The sequence below is a fragment of the Athene cunicularia genome (assembly GCF_003259725.1).
Source record: "Athene cunicularia isolate RWA chromosome 5 unlocalized genomic scaffold, athCun1 chr5_part3, whole genome shotgun sequence".
Lineage (NCBI taxonomy): Eukaryota > Metazoa > Chordata > Aves > Strigiformes > Strigidae > Athene > Athene cunicularia.
This window is the reverse complement of record NW_020799103.1, coordinates 2,396,140-2,418,336: the sequence shown is the minus strand read 5'-3', so window position 1 is coordinate 2,418,336 and position 22,197 is coordinate 2,396,140. Positions and strand designations below refer to the sequence as shown.

General features: G+C 40.3%; 1 protein-coding gene across 1 annotated transcript in view; it reads left to right on the top strand.

Moving 5' to 3' along the window:
* Positions 1-22,191, top strand: part of LOC113481301 (spondin-1) — a 159,969-nt gene extending 137,778 nt beyond the window's left edge. Inside the window, exons 8-16 of the mRNA XM_026850825.1 lie at positions 13,991-14,192; positions 15,251-15,391; positions 15,731-15,806; positions 16,205-16,387; positions 16,708-16,878; positions 16,993-17,160; positions 18,054-18,218; positions 19,675-19,938; positions 21,982-22,191. Coding sequence (XP_026706626.1) covers positions 13,991-14,192; positions 15,251-15,391; positions 15,731-15,806; positions 16,205-16,387; positions 16,708-16,878; positions 16,993-17,160; positions 18,054-18,218; positions 19,675-19,938; positions 21,982-22,145 — 1,534 coding nt within the window. The 3' untranslated portion in view covers positions 22,146-22,191. The remainder of the gene's footprint in view (positions 1-13,990; positions 14,193-15,250; positions 15,392-15,730; positions 15,807-16,204; positions 16,388-16,707; positions 16,879-16,992; positions 17,161-18,053; positions 18,219-19,674; positions 19,939-21,981) is intronic.
* Positions 22,192-22,197: the final 6 nt, after the last annotated feature.

Sequence of the window (22,197 nt, the reverse complement as noted above, 5' to 3'; positions counted from 1 at the left end):
TTTTTTTTTTTTTTTTTTTTTTTTTTTTTTTTTTTTTTGGCTGGTGTGATGCAAGTGGTCAGTCAAGGTGACAGTAATGGCATTCTTTATTTACGGCCTCGTTCTCTGAAACGTTCAGTATTTGGGTTTGGCGGTGTTTCCTGTGTAGTAGGTGTGGATGGCATCTTTCTCCTTGCTGCCTTTTTTTTTTTCCCTATTCACTCCAGATTAGCACTTTAAAACTGAAACTTTTCTCCACTTCTCCGTTCTACAGCGAGGTCTCTGAAGCAAGTCATTTATTTTTTTCGTTCCAATTACAGTTACTTTTCTAAAGCAACATTTACATATGATGTTTCTGCATCAAAGTGAACAATATGACTAGAACTGACTGCTCTGGGTGTTTGGAAGGCTTTGGCGTTGACAGGAGAGTGGGTTTGTACTTTGTTCACAGAAAGATGGAGACAGAATCTCCCGCTCTAGTCCCAATCCATCATCTCTCAAGTACACTGAATATATTACATACCAAAAATCAAAGCTAATTAATGTATCTTGCCCCTGGTCATAATAGCTGGTTTAATACAGAAACTTCACACAAAGCGAACAACTTTGGATACTTTCTAGGCATATTCTTTCACAGAATATGGTTTCGCAACATCCTCCAGATGTTCTTCCAGTCAATTCTTACCTTTTCTGTGGTGATCCTTCCCTTTCAGTAACATCCAAAAGAACAAATCTCAGTATTTGTCCTTTCAAACGCTGCGCAAGGGTGACCCTACAAACGCTCCTTCACTTTACAGGTGGTGTTAGACTTTTGTATTTTAAAATAATATTTTATAATATTTTGCCATATATTTATCAATCTTTTTGATTCCCTTTAAAAATATGATCTAAACTTCAAAAGACGACAAAATTTTCAATAGCCATTAACTTCTGGTGCCGATTTCCCCTTTGCTGTTATGGATAGTCCTTCTCGGAATTTAGATTAGAGTTGTGCAAGTATTGGATAATCAGGATAAACATTTGGTCTATTATTATGCATAACACAACCATCTTGCTAATCAAGAATTGACTAAAAGTCAGGAATAACCTTTTTTTTTTTCATAATCATTAGTTAGATATCTGATGTATAATACGGCGTGATAGTGGTGCCGAAGTGGCATCGCAATGCATCATAATAAGCAGAGCCTAAGCACCTCCCTGAATGTGTTGTGGTTTACAACGATTATAAAATGCAGAATACTAGCGACCCAATTTATGGAGTCCTAAAGTGTGAAAAGTTGGCAAATTCAGCCCGCTTCCAAGTCTTATCTCCCGATTCCGTAGAGTGATTTTTATTGCTCGCCCTATTCGCGTTGCAGCAGCAAGTTAGTTACGGCAATTACACTTAAAATCAGGGGGAGGAGGGGAACAATTACCTCCAAAACTTGTGAGACTCTTCATCTATTTGCATGGTGGCGTGGACATGATAGGTGGTATCGGAGTAACGACCCTGGGGCTGGCCCAGGGACACTCACAGCGGTGGGGGCACGTCACGGAGGGGACGCTTAGAGGCTCGGTGTTGGCTCATCGCAGGCAGACCCAGCCCCTTCAGGGAAAACCTGAGAGAAAAGCAAACAGGTGGGAGCACGGGCCAAGGCTCAGCACAGCCCTGGGCACCAGCCCTGCTGCCCGCTGCGGCCCCGGCTCCTCTCCCACCTCCTCCGAGGGAGACAGCAGCACCCCCTCTCCTTACAGAGAGGCTGTAGCAAGGCAAGCCACGCTGCTAATCCTTGCCCACGTCTTGAGCAGTTGGTGAGCCCTTGCATTTCCACTCTGGTCACCTGTAATAACGTGTGAGACAAAGGTCTTGGCCGGGCATCTCTCACCGAGTCATCCCGGAGTGAAATGGCTTTTCTTCTTCTCTGTCGATGCCGGTCAGTGAAGCTGAGGCTCCCGAGGCCAGCCATACCTCATTAAGTAGTGCTTCAAGCTCTGTATAGACTGAGGGCGTGATGTGTTGGAAATCCGTGTCTAAATCTGACAGTGATGCTGAAAGCCTTTGCTTCGTGACACCAGAGATAAGAAGGGAAATATAACTGGGAGCTTTTCTTCTGCCTAGGGACAAGGAAATAGAGACTTCTCAGTGCGGATCCAGCAGGCACAAAGTGCCTCCCCAGGGAATGTTCTTTGGCTTCAGATGTGAGGTCAGATACCAGAAATTACAGTGGGGGCTGAGACAAGTTGTCAGCCCTAAGCGGGGAAGGATACAATAATAAATAATTTTCTGAATTGCTTTCTGTTAATTACAATTAAAGCTAATGCACTTTAACCTATTGTCATCTTCCAGTACAATATAATGCTGAGGAAACCATACCCTGCCCTACTTCACCGGTTATTATCATCCCTCTCTTCAGTTCCTATATGTGCCCACTCTTTGTCACTGTTGTTTTGTGTTGGTTTTGGGTTTTTTTTTTCTTCCTATCCCTCATCTAAATTATCTCCCATTCAATTTCTTATCCAGGGCATCAGCACGCAACAAACTCTCTTGAGTTGTTGCATGCAGGAGACAGTTTTGGGTGATCTTCGTAAACTATGGTTGCCCAGCTGAGAGCGCAATACTGATAGCACGAGTGCCAGACCACGTAATAAAACATTTTGCTGTTGCTTATGTTTGTATTACCGAGTTGTGCATCTGAAATTCTGACTTTAAAGTGCTCGCAGGGAATGCGTTCTTCCTCGAGTATCATGGTATCAGCATACAGCGTGCTGTCAAATGAAAGTAGTTTTTCTTATCTTGCTTGTATAAACAAGCGCACAGCTCATTGCTCCCTTCCTCTCAGCTGTGTTTCAAGCAGAATCAAATTTTACTTTCATACTCATCTGCAAATCGTTGGCCTTTGGCAGTCTGGAGGATAAAAATACAGCAAACGCAGATAGTGCAACTGGTATCCAAATCTGCATACCCAGGACCTGTAAAATAATCAAGCCATGGCAGAAGAATTTGGGGATAAAGAAGGCAAGACTTCTAAAGATAGTATGCATCAAGTTCCACAAGAGCTAATACCCTGAAAAATCTTGAATTTCCTTCCCCCAAATATATTTGCCTTTTTTTTTCTTTTTTTTTCTCTCTATTAATTATTTTAAATCCATACATCCCTATTGTGACACCGCCCTTTTCATTCAACAAGCGCTTTAATCTAAGAAAGAGCTTCCCAGGATAATCAGCCACAAGAAAATAAACACAAATCCTGATGAATTAGTCCCAGTCTATGCTGTGAGTTAGAGAGTCAGTCACAAGAAGAAAAGTGGGACCCTTTGGGGAGGTGGAGGGAGGATCAGCTGCTGGGCGCAGAAGCAGCTGTCACTTCCACGTCGTGCCGTGAGCTGGATGGTCGTTAACGTGGGGAGAACTCCACATCGCCAAAATACGGTCCGTTTAGTCGTGTGGTTATGAAGTTAAGCCCCTGTTTGCACAGCTGTTACCCCGGGGATGCTCTGGGCTCATTAATGTGCTGCCACCACCCTGCTGCGGGTGCACACCCCCATGCGCCAAAGCCCAGCGGAAATCTTCGCCGTCGCGTTTGCTTTGGAGCCAGATGTTTCCTGGGTGTAACTCAGAACCCCGATAGCAGTGCCGAACGTTGAGATCTACTAAATCTGTATTGCTCAGCACGGGGAAGATTCAAATCAATGCACCTTTCGGCTTTGCTAAGAGAGAGGATTTAGATAAAAAAAACAATGAAATGCCCAGAGCCCTAGAGACTACAGACCTGACAACATCTGTAAGCTAATTCTGTGCACTAGTCTTCCTGGAGCATCTTATTAAGCGTTGATAGAATTATTCACACGCACCCCACCAAACTTCTCACAGCGTACAAACTCAAATTCATTCAAATGTGCCTATTAATTTTTTTTTAATCGACTTTTAATAGAGACGGGTTTGAATTCTGCAGTCTTTGCAGTTCCTATTCATCCATTTAAAATATCTGATATGAAATGAAGCTTCTAGTTCTTTAAAAATATTACGTAGTCACAAAAGTTTTGGTTTGAGTGATGTCTAGGTGAGTGCATTGCTCGTTTTCAGTTGATGTAACTCTCGTTGTCCCTTTAAGAATGCTGGAAAGATTTCCTGTTCTACCATGCAATGCGCTGCCCGTAAATAGCTGATACTGGTATTAGAATGCAGTTTATAAAAATATACATTAGAAATTACTAAATTAAGTCATCTAATTAATCAAGTCCTCAGACTGCCCAGCTGAGAATTAAAAACCAGACATTTTTGCACACACAAGCTGGGTTTAACTGGCACTCTGAACTGCAATTACCCAGCTGTAATGGGCATAGTTTATATTTTATTTGTTGTTTTCTCCAAACTCATAAGAAAAGCTCGTATCACGGTTCTTTAATCATCTAGCCACTGTACATCATTAACATTTGATTATACAAATTGCTTATAAACACTGTTCCACCTAATGATTTGTAAAATACATCACGCATGTATAATTTCACCTGGTGTGACTAAGAGTCAGCGGAGGGTTATAGAAAAATAAGGAAGATTATTATTTGATGCTACTTTTTATATTCCCTATAATGCTGATTTTTCCTGCGTACTTGTTAGACATTTTCTCCTAATTGAATGCCCCATTTATCTTCCACTGCCTTGTACTTTTCAGAAAGTAAGGTTCAGAGATTGTCTCACTCAACAGGTTTGCACACCCTTCCATGGCTGCACTTAACCCACTGAACACCTTACGAGGCACGTGTGGTTGCATTAAGTTTCTTTTAACAGAGAAAAGTGAGTGTAATTAACTCTCTTGGTATAAAAATGTACTTTGAAGCCAAGCAGCTGTTAAATCTTTTGGCGAGGAAAGGGTGAAGACACATGAAGATTGGGACATTATTTAAATTAAAAGAAAATAATGTAGGTCAAATGGGTAACTATTTGCTATAACTGTGGGGGTGCAACCCAGTGACTTCAGAGCGTTTATGATATGGTGGAACGTCGGTGACTCTGTGTTTAGGGAGCTGGGGTGTGAAAAGCACGCACGGAGGAAGGAACTCACAGTCCTGAGCTAAAAAAAAAAAAAAAAAAAAAAAAAAGTTATTTTGGACACTAGTAATGTTTTAATGCTACAATAGATTTTTGAAAGACATTTTCTTTATTACAGTAGCGGGACTGTGAATAGCGTGGCCCTTGCAGAATATATTTCATATTGTATCATTATATAGAATATTTGATAAAATTAATAGCAGTACTACTGCAGAAGACACAAAGCAGTACTACAAGGCTGCACAGAGACATGATCGTTACTCACAAGGTTCATTATTCCTTCAATTTTAGATTATTTTCTTTAAAATAATCAATATATATACTATAGATAAATTCTGTCAGTGTGCATCATAATGCCGTCAATGGTAGCTGATTTACTCCAAAGCTAAGGGGCAAATAATCTCACTGGTGTGTAACTATCCATTTAGCGCAGAGGACAATTTCATACGTTTGACTTTGCTCATGTGAGTAGTTACACAAATCTGATTTGTGAGAGTGCAGTCTCTCTAAAGGGGGTAGCACAAACAGTTCAAAAGAATAACTGATTAAACCCAAAATGCAAATAACTATTGTGCTAAGACAGTGTCATTAGTTACCTGAAGCAAACCTTAATGACCGTTTTAGGGATTCTTGGGCAGAAAAATAGGTTACAGTGTCAACGGATCTTTGACCACACTGGTGTGAAGGTGACTTGGGCATCACACAGGTGGAAAGTCGGCCATAAAAACCAGTCAGTGCCATTATAACATGAACGTTACTGGACCTGAAGTACACCGAGTTCACAATAATGTGATCTTCTGACAATAACAGCCGCATCCAGGAAAATAAAACTTCCAGCAAAGAAATAATTAAATTTCCTATCTCATTGATAACAAGTCATCATGAACAACTGAAAATAAAAGGCTATAAAATTGCTAGTGGCTAAAGCATGGAGAATTGGAACAAGGAATAGGCTGATGAACTGAGTTACAAATTTATTCTCGGTGACTTGCCACTGTAATGAAGTGGGATGAGTGAAACGTGGTTATCTTTGACATCTCGCTGGGTCTATGTTATCCTAAAAGAAACAGGTTTTTTGCTGAAGAATTATGATGTGCTCTTCTCTTGACAAATGATTTGATTTAAATTTTGAGATGCTTGGAAGTATTTTCTAAATCCCTAAGTGGCTCTCTCCAAGTACAGATAGAATTCTGTCAGAATAAAAGTTGTAATGTTCTTTTGCCCATATTTTGCCTTAAATAGACACCCTGGGAATATTTTTTAAAGGGTTTTGTGTGAGGTATGTCTTGTCTAAACTTAAAACCCTACTTTAATTCTATGGTGAAAGCATCACGGTCTCTCTCCAGCGTATGTATTTATAACCATGAAGAGTCCTCATAATGCAGGGTGTCTACCTCTGTCAGAAATGCGCTGCGGGAGGAGCAGGTCTGTAGTGTGAAACGGTGCTTAGGAAGTGGTGAATGGGGGGGATGGAGATCGCCCTGGACGGCTGCTGTGCTGGCCCCACGGAAGGTGGCTGCCCGCTGGCACCAGGAGCGCAGGGGAAAAGCTTCAGGCAAGATTGGTCGGAAAGAAATCGGGTCTGCGCTGTGAGATTGCTCTGGGATCTGAACCAAAGCACGGTGGGAAATTCCCCTTGGAAGCACATGCCCCATCTCAGCTAAAACTCCCACGTATACCTGTCCCCCTGCGCTCACGCGGACGCTGCGCAGCGTCATTGCGCATTAAAATTCATCACTGGCACAGAATAGTAGAAAGTGGTTTCAGGGTTTGCCTGAACAGAGGGAAATAGCATGCTCAATTATTTTCTTGTCCGAGTGAATTTGACCAATGGATTCATTTTTCTGATGAAGGCAAAATGCGGGAAACACGACGTGTCAATTATGCTTCACCTCGTAGGTGAAGACACACACCTACACCACCTTGTTTTCTATTGGTTTAATTTCACCACGTTAAATAATGAGATTGAAATTTTCATGCCAAGTTAGAGGAAAATACAATGTTTTAGTTATGTTTGGAATTTTTTATGAGCTGTTTAACTACAATGGTCTTCTATTGCCATCTTTTGGGAAAAATGTCTCGACGATCGATGAGTTGAAAAACTCACCTGTGTCTGACCAAGTTTAATGAATGTACAGAGATCTCGGTGTTCCTGTGATCGCTTGTTAACATCTGGTAGCTCATTATTTCCTCAGAAACTGACCTTGTAAAGCATAAAAGGATGAGCAAAAATTTTGCGAAAGCTGTAGGGGAAGCCAGTGAAATGCAGTGAGATGGAAATCTGAATGCGGAGCTCAGACTAATGCGGGAAATATTTCTGGACTGAAGCCTTTTGGAATGCAAAACAATTTTTAATAGTTAAAAGTGAGGTATTTTGGTGAAACTGCAGGAAGAAGCGGAGGAAAGCAGCACACAGGGATTGGCAGTTGCGCGCTACATCGTGGCCAACAGTAATATTCTTTGTCAGAAGTAATCAGGACCTGAGTTTATATAACACATCGATGTCTAATAAATATGAAACATTCATTCTTTAGTGATTCCATGGTAAATTATATTTTCCTTAAATTAATTAAAGTAAAAAATAAATTATCCTGAAGTCCTGAAACACCTAAAAATGATCAAATTGCATCCTATTTTCTTAGAAACTAACTTCTTTACAATGAAAGCTTCCATAGGAAGTATAACAGAAGCAAAAGGAAGCCATCTCAGAGGAAAAATGCATTTCCTGTAGGAGAAACGCAAGCACGTCAGTTAAATACCTTCGTCAGATTTATGTGCTCCGCTTTTTGGGTGAGATCTCTTGTCCAATATGGAAAAAAATGCCTCCTCACAGAGCATTCGTTATGCAGTGATGATGAAAATGTTTTGTCGTTAAAAACCTGGGGTTTCGTGGTCAACTGCTCATAAGGCAACAGGTATGTAGTTTTAATATTTCTGGGGTTAGACTTTTAAAGAATTCTAGCTAGTCATAAGCTGTGGTAGTAACAATAAATTCTTGCAGAATGTTCCAGGCGTTCTTTGGTATCTTCTACTGCGAAGAGATACAGCCGTAAAACATGAGGAAATGCCGCGCTCTGGTGGCTCTGTGCTTTTTTAAGTGTAATATTTGACTAGCACGGAAGGACTATTTGAGTCTTAGAGTTAAAAGACAAATTAACTTCAGCAGTCTGATGACATGCATCCCAGGAATAGAATATGATGATAGCCTGCAGAGATTTCTGTTGCTTCCACCCACCCCCAAATAGAGCGTTCTGTAAAGAATATATTTTTATTCTTGCATGGCAGCGCTTTATTTCGATAATGCCACTACAGCATGTGTGTCTTTACTTACTATTTCTGTAAATCTCTGGAGTGTTTTGTTTTTTTTTTTCCCTCCCCCCACAAATCCTTATCTCTCTTGTTGTCTCCCACTGTCACATTGTGCTGTCTATTCTAAAATGGGATAAAAGCCACTATCTGTCAGTCCAGATGTAAATGAAGTTTCCTTCCACAAAATGACAGTATAGTACTAGGAAACATTTTCAAAGTTTGGAGAAGGCCAGACAGACTCTCTTGTTTCTATGGCAACACAATGGTGTGTGTCTAGTTCAGCTATTTTCTCCTTTTATAATTTTATAGATAGCTGGGATTAATCCAGCCAAGTTTAGTATTGTCAAACATAGAAGAATTCCAACCCCCGGTCTAATCAGAAATAGTAATGCGTAAAGGACAATCTGAATACAAAAAAAAATATATATATATATAGGGGGAAAAAATTCAGTTGTGACTTTGGATAATGTGAAGACAAATACATAAATCTCTCTGCAGGTAAGAAACAATTCTGAGTGCTCCAGCTTCGTGCTGGGCTAACGGTTAAACTATATTTTAGGTCAGAAAGCTCCCTGCGGGTATCTCCTTCCTCCCCTGCGGGTATCTCCTTCCTCCCCTGCGGGTATCTCCTTCCTCCCCTGCGGCTATCTCCTTCCTCCACACTGTCGATGTGCTGCCTTAAGAACCACCATTTTCCCTAAACCGTGAGCTGACCCCCGCTTGCATCCCTTGAAATACTTTGGAAGTTTCACGGAAGCGTCAGTAAACTCCTGACAGCTGTACGCAGGAGTAATTTATGTCGAATGAGCGGTTTATGCATCAGCAGAGCTAATCAAAACACTTTTGTTAAAAGGCATTGACTTAAAAATGAAAGCCTTCACCTGAGAATTGGATCTAAATGGTAAATTTATGGTTTCATGCTGAAACTGGAAAATCTTCACAGTGGTTTTAGATTATTTTTTTAAAATATAAATTCTAAATTTTATCCAAAAGGCAGAAATATTTCTCCAAAAGCCAAAAAAAACCCCTACTTGAAGTAAATCTCAGGCAAAACACATTGTTAAAATCCATATAAAATAACTGGCATTTTTACCAGTTTTTTGTAATTCATCTAAATTTGAGATTGGATGTGATGGAGGTCAAAATGCATGTATATATTTTGGTAATTAATATAAAAGCTTCGATCACATCAGTTTCCATTTGATGAATATTTTAAGAACTTAACAAAAATGAGTAAACCCAACACCATACGCTGCCCTCACAACTTACTTGGTCTATTTTAATGGCTCTGCAGAGGTCCAGTTACATGAGAAAAGAACGTAGTTTCTTATTTTTCACAGCAAAAGGACTAAATAATGCTGGGCTGTACACTAGCAGCACGAGGCTGCAAACTTCTACCTCTCCTAGCAGAAGTCACATGCTATTGTAAAGCACTGTGTTTACTCGAGTCTTTGCATTTATAGTTATAGGCATTTATTAAGTGTTGACTAAAAAAAAAAAAAACAACCCTCATCACAAAACTACCTCATGCTTCTAAAAAGAATTAATGTCTTAAAGTGTTATTTGTATGATCGAGACTTAGGGAAACTTCATTGTTTGACAGATGGTTTGACACCCACATTAAGAAACTCATAATTCAATATTAAAAAAAAAAAAAAAAAAAAAAAAAAAAAAAGGAAGAACATATGTGTTTGTTGGAAAAGAAAAAAAAAATTTCTTTTTTCTTTTTTCTTTTTTTTTTTTTTGTCAGAGCAAGCACATATGGCAGTTCCATTTTCTATCACTTACCATTTACTTTGTGTTTAAAATTCAAATGTCGCTAGGCAAGGAAAAAAGTTGGGTATTAAAACACAGAAAAGATTCAACTAAGAACAATCACTGCAAGAACTTTATACTGCTTGTTCATGGAAATTAATGACCATCCAATTAAATCAAACTTAGTCATCCCCCTCTATCCTTGCTTTTGTTTTCTTTACATGTTCCTCCCATTGGTAGTTACTGTTTTATGATTATTTCCCAACCATCTGTTGACTTTCCTTGAGCCAAAATAATTTCCCTTTATAATTTTGTGAGTAATCATGTATGCAGTATTTTCATGCAATTATATGTCTACTCGCTAATCCTAACTCCTCATTCATGTGTAAATACTCACCGAGTAACTGGAACAATTTGCCATTTAAATTTCTAGTGAACGGGAATCTATATACAAAATGTATAAACCTTCCGATCGTTACCTCTTCGCGTTACTACAACGTGATGAGAACTGAACGTTTACGTCTCCAGACACCAAGAGGCACCTGTAGGTTAGACGGATATAGATGCTGCAGGAAGCGGAATGTCTGTTGTATTTGCAAAGGTGGTGAGATGTTGGACACCTTCAGAGATCATACTGAGACCGAGGAAATGTAAAACGCATTTCCAAGCTTTTGACACTTGCAAAACCAATGGTTTTGAAATGCGCGACAATACTGTTTTAAATTCTTTGACGTTAATTTGAAGGAGTATCTACATTTTGTAGATATTCCAATAGCCTCATAGTAATTACTTTTGTTAAAGGATGGTTTTTTGCTGTAATCTAATATTCAAGATGAATTAAATTGATAGCAAACCACAGTGCATTGCTAGAACAGACTCATAAATAAGTCTATAATGTTTTATCTGATATTGTTAATGGGAGAGGATCGGAAATCTGGCTGTGGTGGTTCTTATCCTGGGTGAAAGAGCTGATCTCTTATCGCTGGTTCTCAGGACAAACAGGGCGTGGTCAGGGCTATGTAGATTAGCCAGGTGAAAAGGAGGTACAAAGCAACAGTGCTCTTACAACATCCCATAGGATTTCCTTTGTAAATATTCCTGTAATTACTCTGGGCAAACAACGTGTAGCCCCAACGCTCCTAGGAAGTGAAAAAGAAAGGAGTTTCCTGAGTTTGTACAGTTCGAGTCCTTTGGCTTTGTGGTCAGCCCGGCCTGGATAAACGCGGTAATGCCACGTATTGCGGAAGGATTCCTAGGGCGTGGTTTGGCTGTATACGCACGGTACGTGATCTAAGAAGTGACGTGAGGTTATTCTCAACAGGAGCAAGTGTTGACAGCACCGTGGAGGATAAACCCACCCAACTGGTTTGTGACAACAATAAGACAGCAGTTTTGAATAATCCTAATCCTAATGAGAGATCCGAGAATTTTCTGGCAGTGAGGAAAGCCTGTTCACATTTGTTAACTGTGTCGTTAAGGTGCGCCCCTTCTGAAGGTATTAAACCAAATAGCTGGTATATTAATGAATAATACATGATAATTACCTAAAGTAGCAATCCAGGTGTGTTTAGCCAACAAAATGAAAACGTCTGAAGGATGCGCTGCACAAAGTCCTTGCGTAATGCTTTATAATAATACTTCGATTAATGACGTTTTAGAGCAGCATTTGTTCTGATTAGTGGTTTGTAACGTCAGCGGTCACGACGTAATACCTTAGTGGTGTATGGCAGTACATATCCATCTCTCCTAGCTGGTTATAGGCATCATTCTCCTTTCGAGAGCGAAGTAAGAGGTTGTACACGCAGGTCTTTTTGTAGTCCAAAAGCTAAATGCACAGGACTTTTTTGTGGACAAAACAACAAAGCATTCAAGGCCTTAATGGTACGTGCCTGTCACCTCACAAGAATAACGGGTGACAAAAGTTTTTTCCCTTACTACGTGACTAAAGTAGCCAAGTGATTTCCAACCCTCTGCCTTTAAATGGTGTGATCGTGTCTGCCTCTCCTCCCTTTTGCGAGAGCGTGTGCGCACAGGGGATGGAGACGTAATGTCACATGACACACACCAGCTCGGGTGCGAGACGCGGTAGTGAGCGGCTCCACGCTGCCCTTGCTTTTGCCTTGCAAGAGCCAACACGTGTGTCTCTTGTCTGCAGTGTCCACGTTAGACACACTCTTGATCTAAAGATGAGGTACACAAACATACATCTCTTATTTTTACTGTGAACTGTTTCAACTTCTGCCGTGTATTGTTTTAAATTTAAAATTCCTATAGGGAATTCTCAGAAACCCTTATAATGCAGTAAATCCTCTAGTTAATTGAAAGTCGGTTAGCAGGCTTTTTGAGACTAATCACTGCTACGTACTTGACAAATATATCAGGATACTGTATTCACAGAGTGAAGCTGATACCGTCGTTCATTATTTTATGACTTTACATTAGACAAATTGTTCCATTGAAATCAGAGTTCTATCTGTCATGGGGGGAAAAAAAAAAAAAAAAAAGTCATTTGCATCTCTTTGCCGTAAAGGCAGGATTAATGTCATCAAACAGTCAGAAACTCTCCCACTCAGAGTCTTTAATTCCATGTAAGATAATTTAAACAGCTTCTAAAGGCTCTGGAATAGAAGTGGCCAGAACATTTCAGCCACTAGCAAATGCCTACTTGTGCAACTTGCCTCTTGAAGGTGAACGAGATACAATAATTTTTAGGCGTCCTACATTTGAAACTGAGTGATAACTACTCTGGGCTGTTCTGTTTTTTAATAATGTGCTACAAGTGCTATGAGCCAGAAAAAATAAACAAATGAAATGTTATGTTTCCGCAGTGATGCAAGCATTTATAGGAAGAATAAATGCCTTATGACTAGAGAAGAACAATGTGCATTTTATATATATATATATATAAATTTTATATATATAAAGCTACCTGACAAAAAGCAAAGATGAATAACTTAAAAACCCTGAAATTAATAATAATTAAGGCAGTGTGTTTTGGCATAAAACTGAAAAACCACCCTACGTGACTCTGTATTGACTCAAGTCTCGTAACTGAAGAAAACTTGGGTTGCCCCGAGACCGGTATTTGGTAGAGCAGAATTGCCCAAATCACATTTTAAATAACTTTGCACATGTCGTTGCTCATGAGATAAAAGCCATGGAGAGGTCCAGCTTTTCATCTGTGCACAGAAACCTCCAGTTCAGGCCGGATTTCGTTCGTCATTTGCGTCGGAATGTGATAGCTGCTCGTCGGCATCGCAGAGCCCTGCGGGATTCAGCACGATTTCTTCCTAAGGGAACGGCTGACAGGGGCTGCATCCGTGCGGGCATTTTCACATACACTGGCAGAAACCTACAGAAGTCTTGGCTGAACTTTCTAGGGCCGGCAACGGCCGTTACTCTTTCACCTCCATGCGCAATAAAACTCTATTAAAGAGTGCTTTTTTTTTGTGCGCACACACGCAGCGGCACTTCCAAGCACTTTTGTCATTGGAATTTGTATTCTTTTGGGGGGATAAAAAGTATCCCAGCAATCAAAGCCTTGGGGTATTTCTCTGCTATTTTACTTCAAATTTTTCTAAGTGTCATGACAGATTTTTTTTTAATTGTTATTAGATGACACTCTCTCTCTCTCTCTCTATATATATATATATATGCGCGCATGCTGCTGCAGCTCTTCATTGCTAGACCCCTCTCACCATTAAAACCGTACACCTCCTTGAAGGATGTTAAAGCTGTTTTTCAGGTGGAACAGAGAGTGCTGACCAGCAGTCCTCTCCCTGTCCTGCTTCTCCATCTCTACCTAAGAGACACAGCATCGTGCCAGCGTTATTTCCCAGCCCGAAGCACCAGCTTTATTGCCCTCTAGCAGCAAACTAAAATTCAGTTGTTAATAGTCTTCCTATGGCAAATTTGCAGGAGAGCTGCTCCCTCTGCTGAGTTTTCTGTTGATCGCCACCGGCACCTGATGTCCTTCCTCACCATGCTGGGCCCCAGCCCCGACTGGAACGTGGGTCTGTCTGCCGAAGACCTCTGTACCAAGGACTGTGGCTGGGTTCAGAAGGTCGTTCAGGATTTGATACCCTGGGATGCTGGCACAGACAGTGGTGTTACCTACGAGGTATGTGGACTGTTTGTAATACAGTCAAAACGAAGTTTACCTTAAAGCGGCGAAGAATGAAAGCTATTTGATCCATAGCGATGCCACATACGCCTTTATGCTACTCTCCGAATGAATTAAAAGGCATTTACGCAGATGCTAGCTACAGTTGCTGTTGGTCATTGGGGATGAACGTTGTGTCTGAATTCCCTGAGCATTATTATTAGCGGGATAATATGACATTCACCTGGGATATTCACCTATTGAATAAATGGAGGACTTATTTTTGCTCAAAACTAAGCATTACGGTGTGCCACCCCTTTGATACAGATCTGCGTGCAGCCACGTCAACCTGAGTTTTCTACTGTTTCAACCCAATGCCAACTATTCTGTTTGACACAGAAAACTTAACTATTCCTGAGAACAGGGACTGAAACCCTGGACTTCTCATCCCTACGAGACACTAAACCCATCCATTTTCTCTGTCTCCATTACTCTCTAGGAAGACAGTCACATCACCCTCAGGTAAAGTCCTGGTTTGACCAAACGAGTTATGCCAAGTTAAGGGACTGGTTAGATCTCCGTAGGTGACAAGCGTACCTACGCTATGCTTCTATCCAGACATCTGAAGTGACAAGAGATTTGTCACCTCCTCAAATACCACGCATACTCCCTTTTCAGATGACAGAAGATGGTTGTTATTTTCTTTCAGACCTGGTCTCTTTAGAACCTAAGGAATTTCTCAATATGCAGCTCTGGATGCATATTGAATTTTTTTTTTTTTTTATTAGTATAGTCACCTAACCACACAACAGGGCATATAATTTATTGTGAAAGCAGCTTCAGGACTGAATCCTGAAGTGTTAGAGAAGTGCTTCCTGACAAAAAACAAAAAAAAAAACCACAAAAAAAAATCCCAACACCTTGCCATTAAGTATGATTGTGCCAAGCTCATCTTGTATTGGAATTTCCCAGCTTATCATTTCAGAGTAGTTTTCACTTCTGCAGATGATCTGTATTAATAACAATTACTAATAGTTTCTTTTTTAACTTTTTTTTTTTCTTCTTTTTGCTTGCAGTCTCCTAACAAACCTACAGTGCCTCAAGAAAAGATCAGACCACTTACAAGCTTAGATCATCCTCAAAGTCCATTTTATGATCCAGAAGGAGGATCTATCAAGCTGGTAGCCAGAGTTGTCATTGAGAGAATTGCACGCAAGGTATATTATGTAGATAAAATTCTCAAGCAAGTAAAAAAAACCCCTTCATAAACAAAAACCCCCCTGATGATCCTCTCCCCTCCATCCCAATCTATACTCTTTAACCTACCCACCACAAAGATAATGGCAGAAAAGAACTAAAACTGTCTAAAGGTATGATTTCTCCTACCTTTGGTAATTACTGTAGCTGATTAACTGGGGATTTTTTTAATGTATGCACATGAATTAGAAGAGAAAAAAGTGCTGTATATAGTGTCTCACAGTATACTATTTTAAACCCTCTTGCTGCGTCAACATACGAGTTTCCTGTATCCAAACTCCACAATAATTTCTTTGCAGGGGGAGCAATGCAATATCGTACCTGATAACATAGATGATATTGTGGCGGATCTAGCACCAGAGGAAAAGGAAGAAGGTACATTTTAAATTAGTTTGTGCTGTACTACTTTATATTTTGTTCCATTCTCCACTGTCATTTCTCAATAAAGTACAAAACTGCCTTCAGAGCAGAAGTCCCACTCAGTGCCAAAAAGTGATTGAGGTTTTTATATTTTCTGTTATCTACTATTAACCTTCCTTTATACAGCAAAGAAACTGCATGTATACCGATAAAAGCGAGAAGCCTTTGGGCTTTCAAATAATTTTTTTTTTTTTAAGTTGGCAATTAGTCTTTTTCTTCTGGGCTAAAATGAAGAAGATAAAACGCGGGAGGGAAGAATGTCTCCTGTTAGCGTCTAACGTAATGACCAGCCGCATAAAGAGAAGCAAATGGAAGACTGTTTTTAACATTCACCCCCTTTTCTTCCTTTTTAGATGATACCCCTGAGACCTGCATATATTCAAACTGGTCCCCGTGGTCAGCCTGCAGCTCCTCTACCTGCGAAAAGGGCAAGAGGATGAGGCAGAGAATGCTTAAAGCTCAGCTGGACCTCAGCGTGCCGTGTCCGGACACCCAGGATTTTCAGCCGTGCATGGGTCCAGGCTGCAGTGATGAAGGTAATCATGAGGAAAGAGTGGAGAACACCTCCCTCAAGGGTTTACTCTTCAAGTTCTTGAAGCTGTTGGTCGCTGCAGTATGGCTTAGTTTATGACAAACAGAGGAGTAATTGCAGAACACAAATTGAAGCCGTGCCTGATCATTTCTGCAGCTTCTCCAAGTCGGTGAATGGAGGATACAGAAGTGTAAAGGGAAGGAGTAAATAAGCAATAAAGGACAGAAAGTGAGGGGCAGCGTGATACTGTACACTAATGGACAGCTACAGATCGGTCAGCAGTTCTGTTAGTATTAGCAATTGAATTGCTTCTCTGTATTCTAGATGGTTCCACTTGCATGATGTCTGACTGGATTACATGGTCCCCCTGTAGCGTTTCCTGTGGGATGGGAACGCGATCTAGAGAGAGATATGTAAAACAGTTCCCTGAAGACGGCTCTATGTGCAAGGTGCCTACTGAAGAGACAGAGAAATGTATTGTAAATGAGGAATGTTGTAAGTATTTTCTGTAGCTTTGTCAAACCCAGCCCATAGCAGAAGCACTGCCCAAACCTTTTTTTGTTATATGAGCCGTACTCACGGACGGTTTTCTCTGTCCGTTTTGACTAGCCCCTAGCAGCTGCCTGGTCACTGAATGGGGAGAGTGGGATGAATGCAGTGCCAGCTGTGGCACGGGGATGAAGAGACGACACAGAATGATCAAGATGACTCCCGCTGATGGATCCATGTGCAAGGCAGAAACTACAGAGGCAGAGAAATGCATGATGCCTGAATGCCGTACGTGTCCGTGAGTTCATCCTGTCCATGACAAAAACAAGCATCATTTCTGATGTGTTGCTCCACCACCACAAGATTATAACTAACCCAGAAGCAATGTTGCGTTTTTTCTTGTTCTCCTTAAAATTAGATCGCATGGGGAATGTGCGTTAAGTACCACATTCGCCATCAAGATGAGAGCATCAGGAAAAACTACTCGGTGGTATCTTATTACTGTACGACGCATACAGTGATGAGTGTGTTAGCAAGCCATACCTAAGCAACTCTGATTTAGGGAATACAAGGTATATTTAATCTTGAGGCTAGAATTAAACAGTGCCCTCTCCTTGTAGCCCATGAACAGTTCAGAAATTGGGTCAAGTCTTTTGTGCAGTCAGCCAGCCTCACCCTTATTACTGTGAATATTATTTTTAATTTTTTAACGAAACGTTAAGATTTTCATCAGAGGCAGAATTAAGTTTAAAAAGAGTTTGGGTAGATAAAATGTGGAAGCATCACGTTTTACGGTATATCAATTTGACTTCCAGGGCTGTCCGTTGCAACGATCCAGGGTTTTTTTACTGGAGTTACGATTGTAACGTACCTCCTTAAACTATTTATTCCCTAAAAACAGATACAAATGAGCTACAGAAAAGGTATTAAAACCGAAGAAACCTTCCAATTTAATAGTCTTTCCTGAGCTGCTTCAGCAACATCATTCAGCTTGTGATTCACTTTGTCCAACCTCTGACAACAAAGTATAATTGGTTGATGACAGATAAAACATAGTACATTTTCCACCTGTATTCTTTACAAAACGTATTTCTTTGTAATTTATGTATAACAAGAACTCATTTATTCTTTAATTTTTAATTTTATTAATTTAATTTGAAACTTCTTTATTTTCTCATTAGACACCATCCCCTGTCTCCTCTCTTCTTGGTCTGAATGGAGTGACTGCAGCGTAACGTGTGGGAAGGGGATGCGAACCCGGCAAAGGATGCTGAAATCTGCGGCCGAGCTTGGAGACTGCAACGAGGAACTGGAACAAGCAGAGAAATGCATGCTGCCCGAGTGCCGTGAGTGCGGGGAACTCGGGGGAGGAGGAGGAGGTTCATTCTGCCCGGTACAGTCTGTGGGCCACGACGCCCCCACCAGTTCTCAGCGTTGCTTCTTAGACGCTTACAACAGCTCCTTTTTCATAGAAAAGTTATTACGGAGACAACTATTTCCTGCTTGCCTTTGGTTACGGAGCAGAATTTGACAATTTTAGAGAAATGCTGTTTGAAATTAGGAATTTTCGCTTTCTGTTTCTGCTTTAGAGGGGGGTCTACAGTTGGCGAGAGTAGTCCTTGCCTCCTGAACTCTGTAAACAAGTGACCCGCTACTCTCTTCTGATCCGTGTTTTCCATCCACGTTTCACTCCTAAACCTACCTACAGGAGAATCAGTAGTATGGGAGTTTTATCATCTGTGTATTTTTTTTTTTAATTATTGTATTTTATTACTGGTCTGTACTTTTGGCTATTGAGAGCTGGAATATGATCACGGCTTCATTGCAGCTTGCCTTACTCTATACTGCTGACCGATATTGCTTTGGGTATATGGCTTCTCCACGTTTAACACTCTAAACTTTTAGGCAACAGTTTATGCACTTCTCAATCGTGAATAAGTCAGCATTATATATAAATATTTTTACTCAAATGCAGAATGGGTGCTTGGGAGGACGGACTGAAACAAGGAAGGATTAAAATCACCCGTGTGATTGTTTTAGCTCACAGAGGCTCCATCTCTGACCTGTATCATCACCTTGTTACGGATCCACATCCTTTTGCCACCTGGAATATCTTTTTTTTTTTTTTTTTTGCAAGTTTCTAGTTGTTTTGCCATCTTTGTGAAGCACGGTAGCCTAAGGCACCGCTGGATAAGAGAGGCTTGCTTTTAGTGTCCTCTTGCCAGCTGGTTTATGAGGCTTTAGAACTAATTACATTATTTTTCACAGTAAGTATTGGCTAAAAAAGGCTTTTACGCTGTAATTTGCTAATTCAGCTTTTCAAAAATAATGTGAAATATCTTTTTGGTTAGTATTTACTGGGGCTGTGAGTTTTAAGCAGCGCTGAAGAGATGAAAACTCTTAAGACGTAACGGTGTTGGTGAATCTTGCTTAGTAAAGGCTGAGATTGCGGGGCTGTCAGATTCTTTGTGAATATAACTCCATTTTTAACAGCTTTTCCTTAGAAACTAGACATATGAGTACAGACTGGAAAATTGAGGAAGGCACAGAACTCTTTATATGTTTTCTGTAATTTTAATGATCTGGCAGCACCGCTCCTGAAGGAGAAATGGAGCAAGGTGTCAAATCAGAGTTCTGCCAGAATCGGGCTCTGAAAATTTTGCCCATGTGCCCTCACAAAACTCGCGGAGAAGACGGGAGGCGTCAGCTGCGCTCGTGTATTCAGGCAGTACAGACGGGTGGGGTACAGCCGTGCGTTTCCGCTTGGTCTGATGGTTTCTGTGTCCCACCCCCTGTGCGCAGCCATCGACTGCGAGCTGACGGAGTGGTCGCAGTGGTCGGAGTGCAACACCTCCTGCGGGAAGGGCCACAGCATCCGCACCAGAATGATCAAAACGGAGCCCCAGTTCGGGGGAACGGCCTGCCCAGAGACTGTCCAGCGCACAAAGTGCCGAGTGAGGAAATGCCTGAGGGGCCCAGGGATGGAAAAACGGCGCTGGAAAGAGGCACGGGAGAAAAGGCGAAGTGAACAAGCCAAAAAAAATCTGGAGAGCGAGCAGTACCCAGGTGAGGGGGAAGGCAGGGCGGCGCGAGGGCAGCGGCTCTGCTCCAGGAGGGACAACACACGGGGCGGGGCAGGGCAGCCCCCACAACCCCCCACCCCGAGGCACACAGCCCACAAACTCCGTGCTGATTTGATTAATTTTTATAAATTTTAAAATTTTATCTTATTTTTATTCTAGGATTTTTATTTTATATCTAATTTCTATTTTTAATGTGTTGAGTCTTAATAGAATCTCTCATTTCATTTTACTATTTTCACATTTTTCGATTTTTGCACATATTATTCACTTTTGCCACGCTTCACACATTCTTTACGTTGTTCCTATTTTTTAACATTTTTTCACTTCTCCACATTCTATAAATTTCTCCCTATTCTTTACATTCTTCGAATTCTCCGCATTCTTTCCAGTCTTCTCATTTGTAGAATTCTTCACAGTTTGAATTGTTCGCGTTCTTCAGGTTTTTTTTGCATTCCTCGAATTTTTCTATTATTTGCTTGAATTCTTTACATTCCTCATGTTCTTCGCATTATTTACACATTCCACATTCCTCAAATTCTTTGCATTCTTTATATTTTCCATTCACACATTCTTTACATTCTTCGAATTCTTTACATTCTTCAAATTCTTCGCATTCTTTACATTTTTGAATTCTTCGCATTCCTCACATTCTTTGCATTCTTCGAACTCCTCACATTATTCAAATTCCTCACATTATTCACATTCCTCGAATTCTTTGCACTCTTTGAATTCTTTACATTCTTCGAATTCTTGACATTTGCATTCTTCACATTCCTCGCATTCTTCAAATTCTTTACATTCTTCGAATTCCTCGCATTCCTCGAGTTCTTTGCATTCTTTGAATTCATTTCATTCTTCAAATTCCTTGCATTATTCAAATTCCTCACATTCCGAGTTATTTACATTCCTTGAATTCTTTGCATTCTTCGAATTCTTTACATTCTTTGAATTCTTTACATTCCTCGAATTCTTCGCATTCCTCGAATCCTTTTCATTCCTCCCATTCTTCGAATTCTTGACATTTGCATTCTTCACATTCCTCGAATTCTTCGCATAACTCAAATTCTTTTCATTCTTCAAATTCTTTACATTGTTCAAAGTCTTTGCATGCCTCACATTCTTTACATTCTTCAAATTCCTCGCATAGTTCGACTTTACGTTCCTCGAATTCTTTGCATTCTTCAAGTTCTTTACATTCCTCACATTTCTCGCATTCTTCGAATTCCTTGCATTCTTCGAATTATTTGCATTCTTCAAATTCTTTACTTTTTAATTCTTCGCATTCCCTCACATTCTTTACATTCTTCGCATTCTTGACATTCTTTGCATTCCTCGCATTCCTCACATTCTTTACCTTTTTTCACGTTCCCCAATTTTTTGATATCCAAATTCTTGACATTCTTCAAATTCTTTGCAGTCTTTGACTTCTTTGTATTCTTTGCATTTTTTTCCCCCTTCTTCAGTTTCCACACCTTTTTTACGCTTCTTTATTTTCCTGTTTATTAAGAATTTTGTCCTGGCAACTTCCAGTGTGCTATTACTACAGCACTGGATTATAATCTTCACATCCAGTTCCCTCCGAATTTTGCATCTATTTGGTTCCTGGCTCTTATACTCTATTTCCCACCTCCGTTAATTTTGCCCATCATCAGCTGCTTTTTTCAATACAGAACCCTCTTATCATCATCCACTTATCCATTTAATACCTTGTGTTATAGTTTGTTATCTAAGTATGAATTGCTGCGAAGTTGTGGTTCATATTTTCCCCTCACTTAACAATTTCTTCATTTTATCTATCTTTTCTAATTTAAGCAGTGTTTAGGTTTAATACCTTTTTTTTTTTTCAGTGTTTGATAAATGCCCTTTGATTTTACTTAACTGGGGTTTCTCACTTCCTTCTCTAATACCCTGCACTATATTAGGTTCAAAAGCTCTATATGTGCACACATGCATAGTGGTATACACTTTAAGACTTGTAGGTTAAGCTGAAAGACTAAAAACTTAATCGAGTTACTTACTTTTTCAGTTTGTAGGCTGAAACCATGGACTGCTTGGACAGAATGTTCTACACTGTGTGGAGGTGGAATTCAGGAACGCTACATGTTGGTGAAAAAGAGGTCCAAAAGTACTCAGTTTACTAGCTGCAAAGACAAAAAGGAGTTAAGAGCATGTAATGTTCATCCTTGTTAACAAAACACAAGGCTTCCAAGTGATGCACTCTGAGCTAAATGGAAAGTCAACC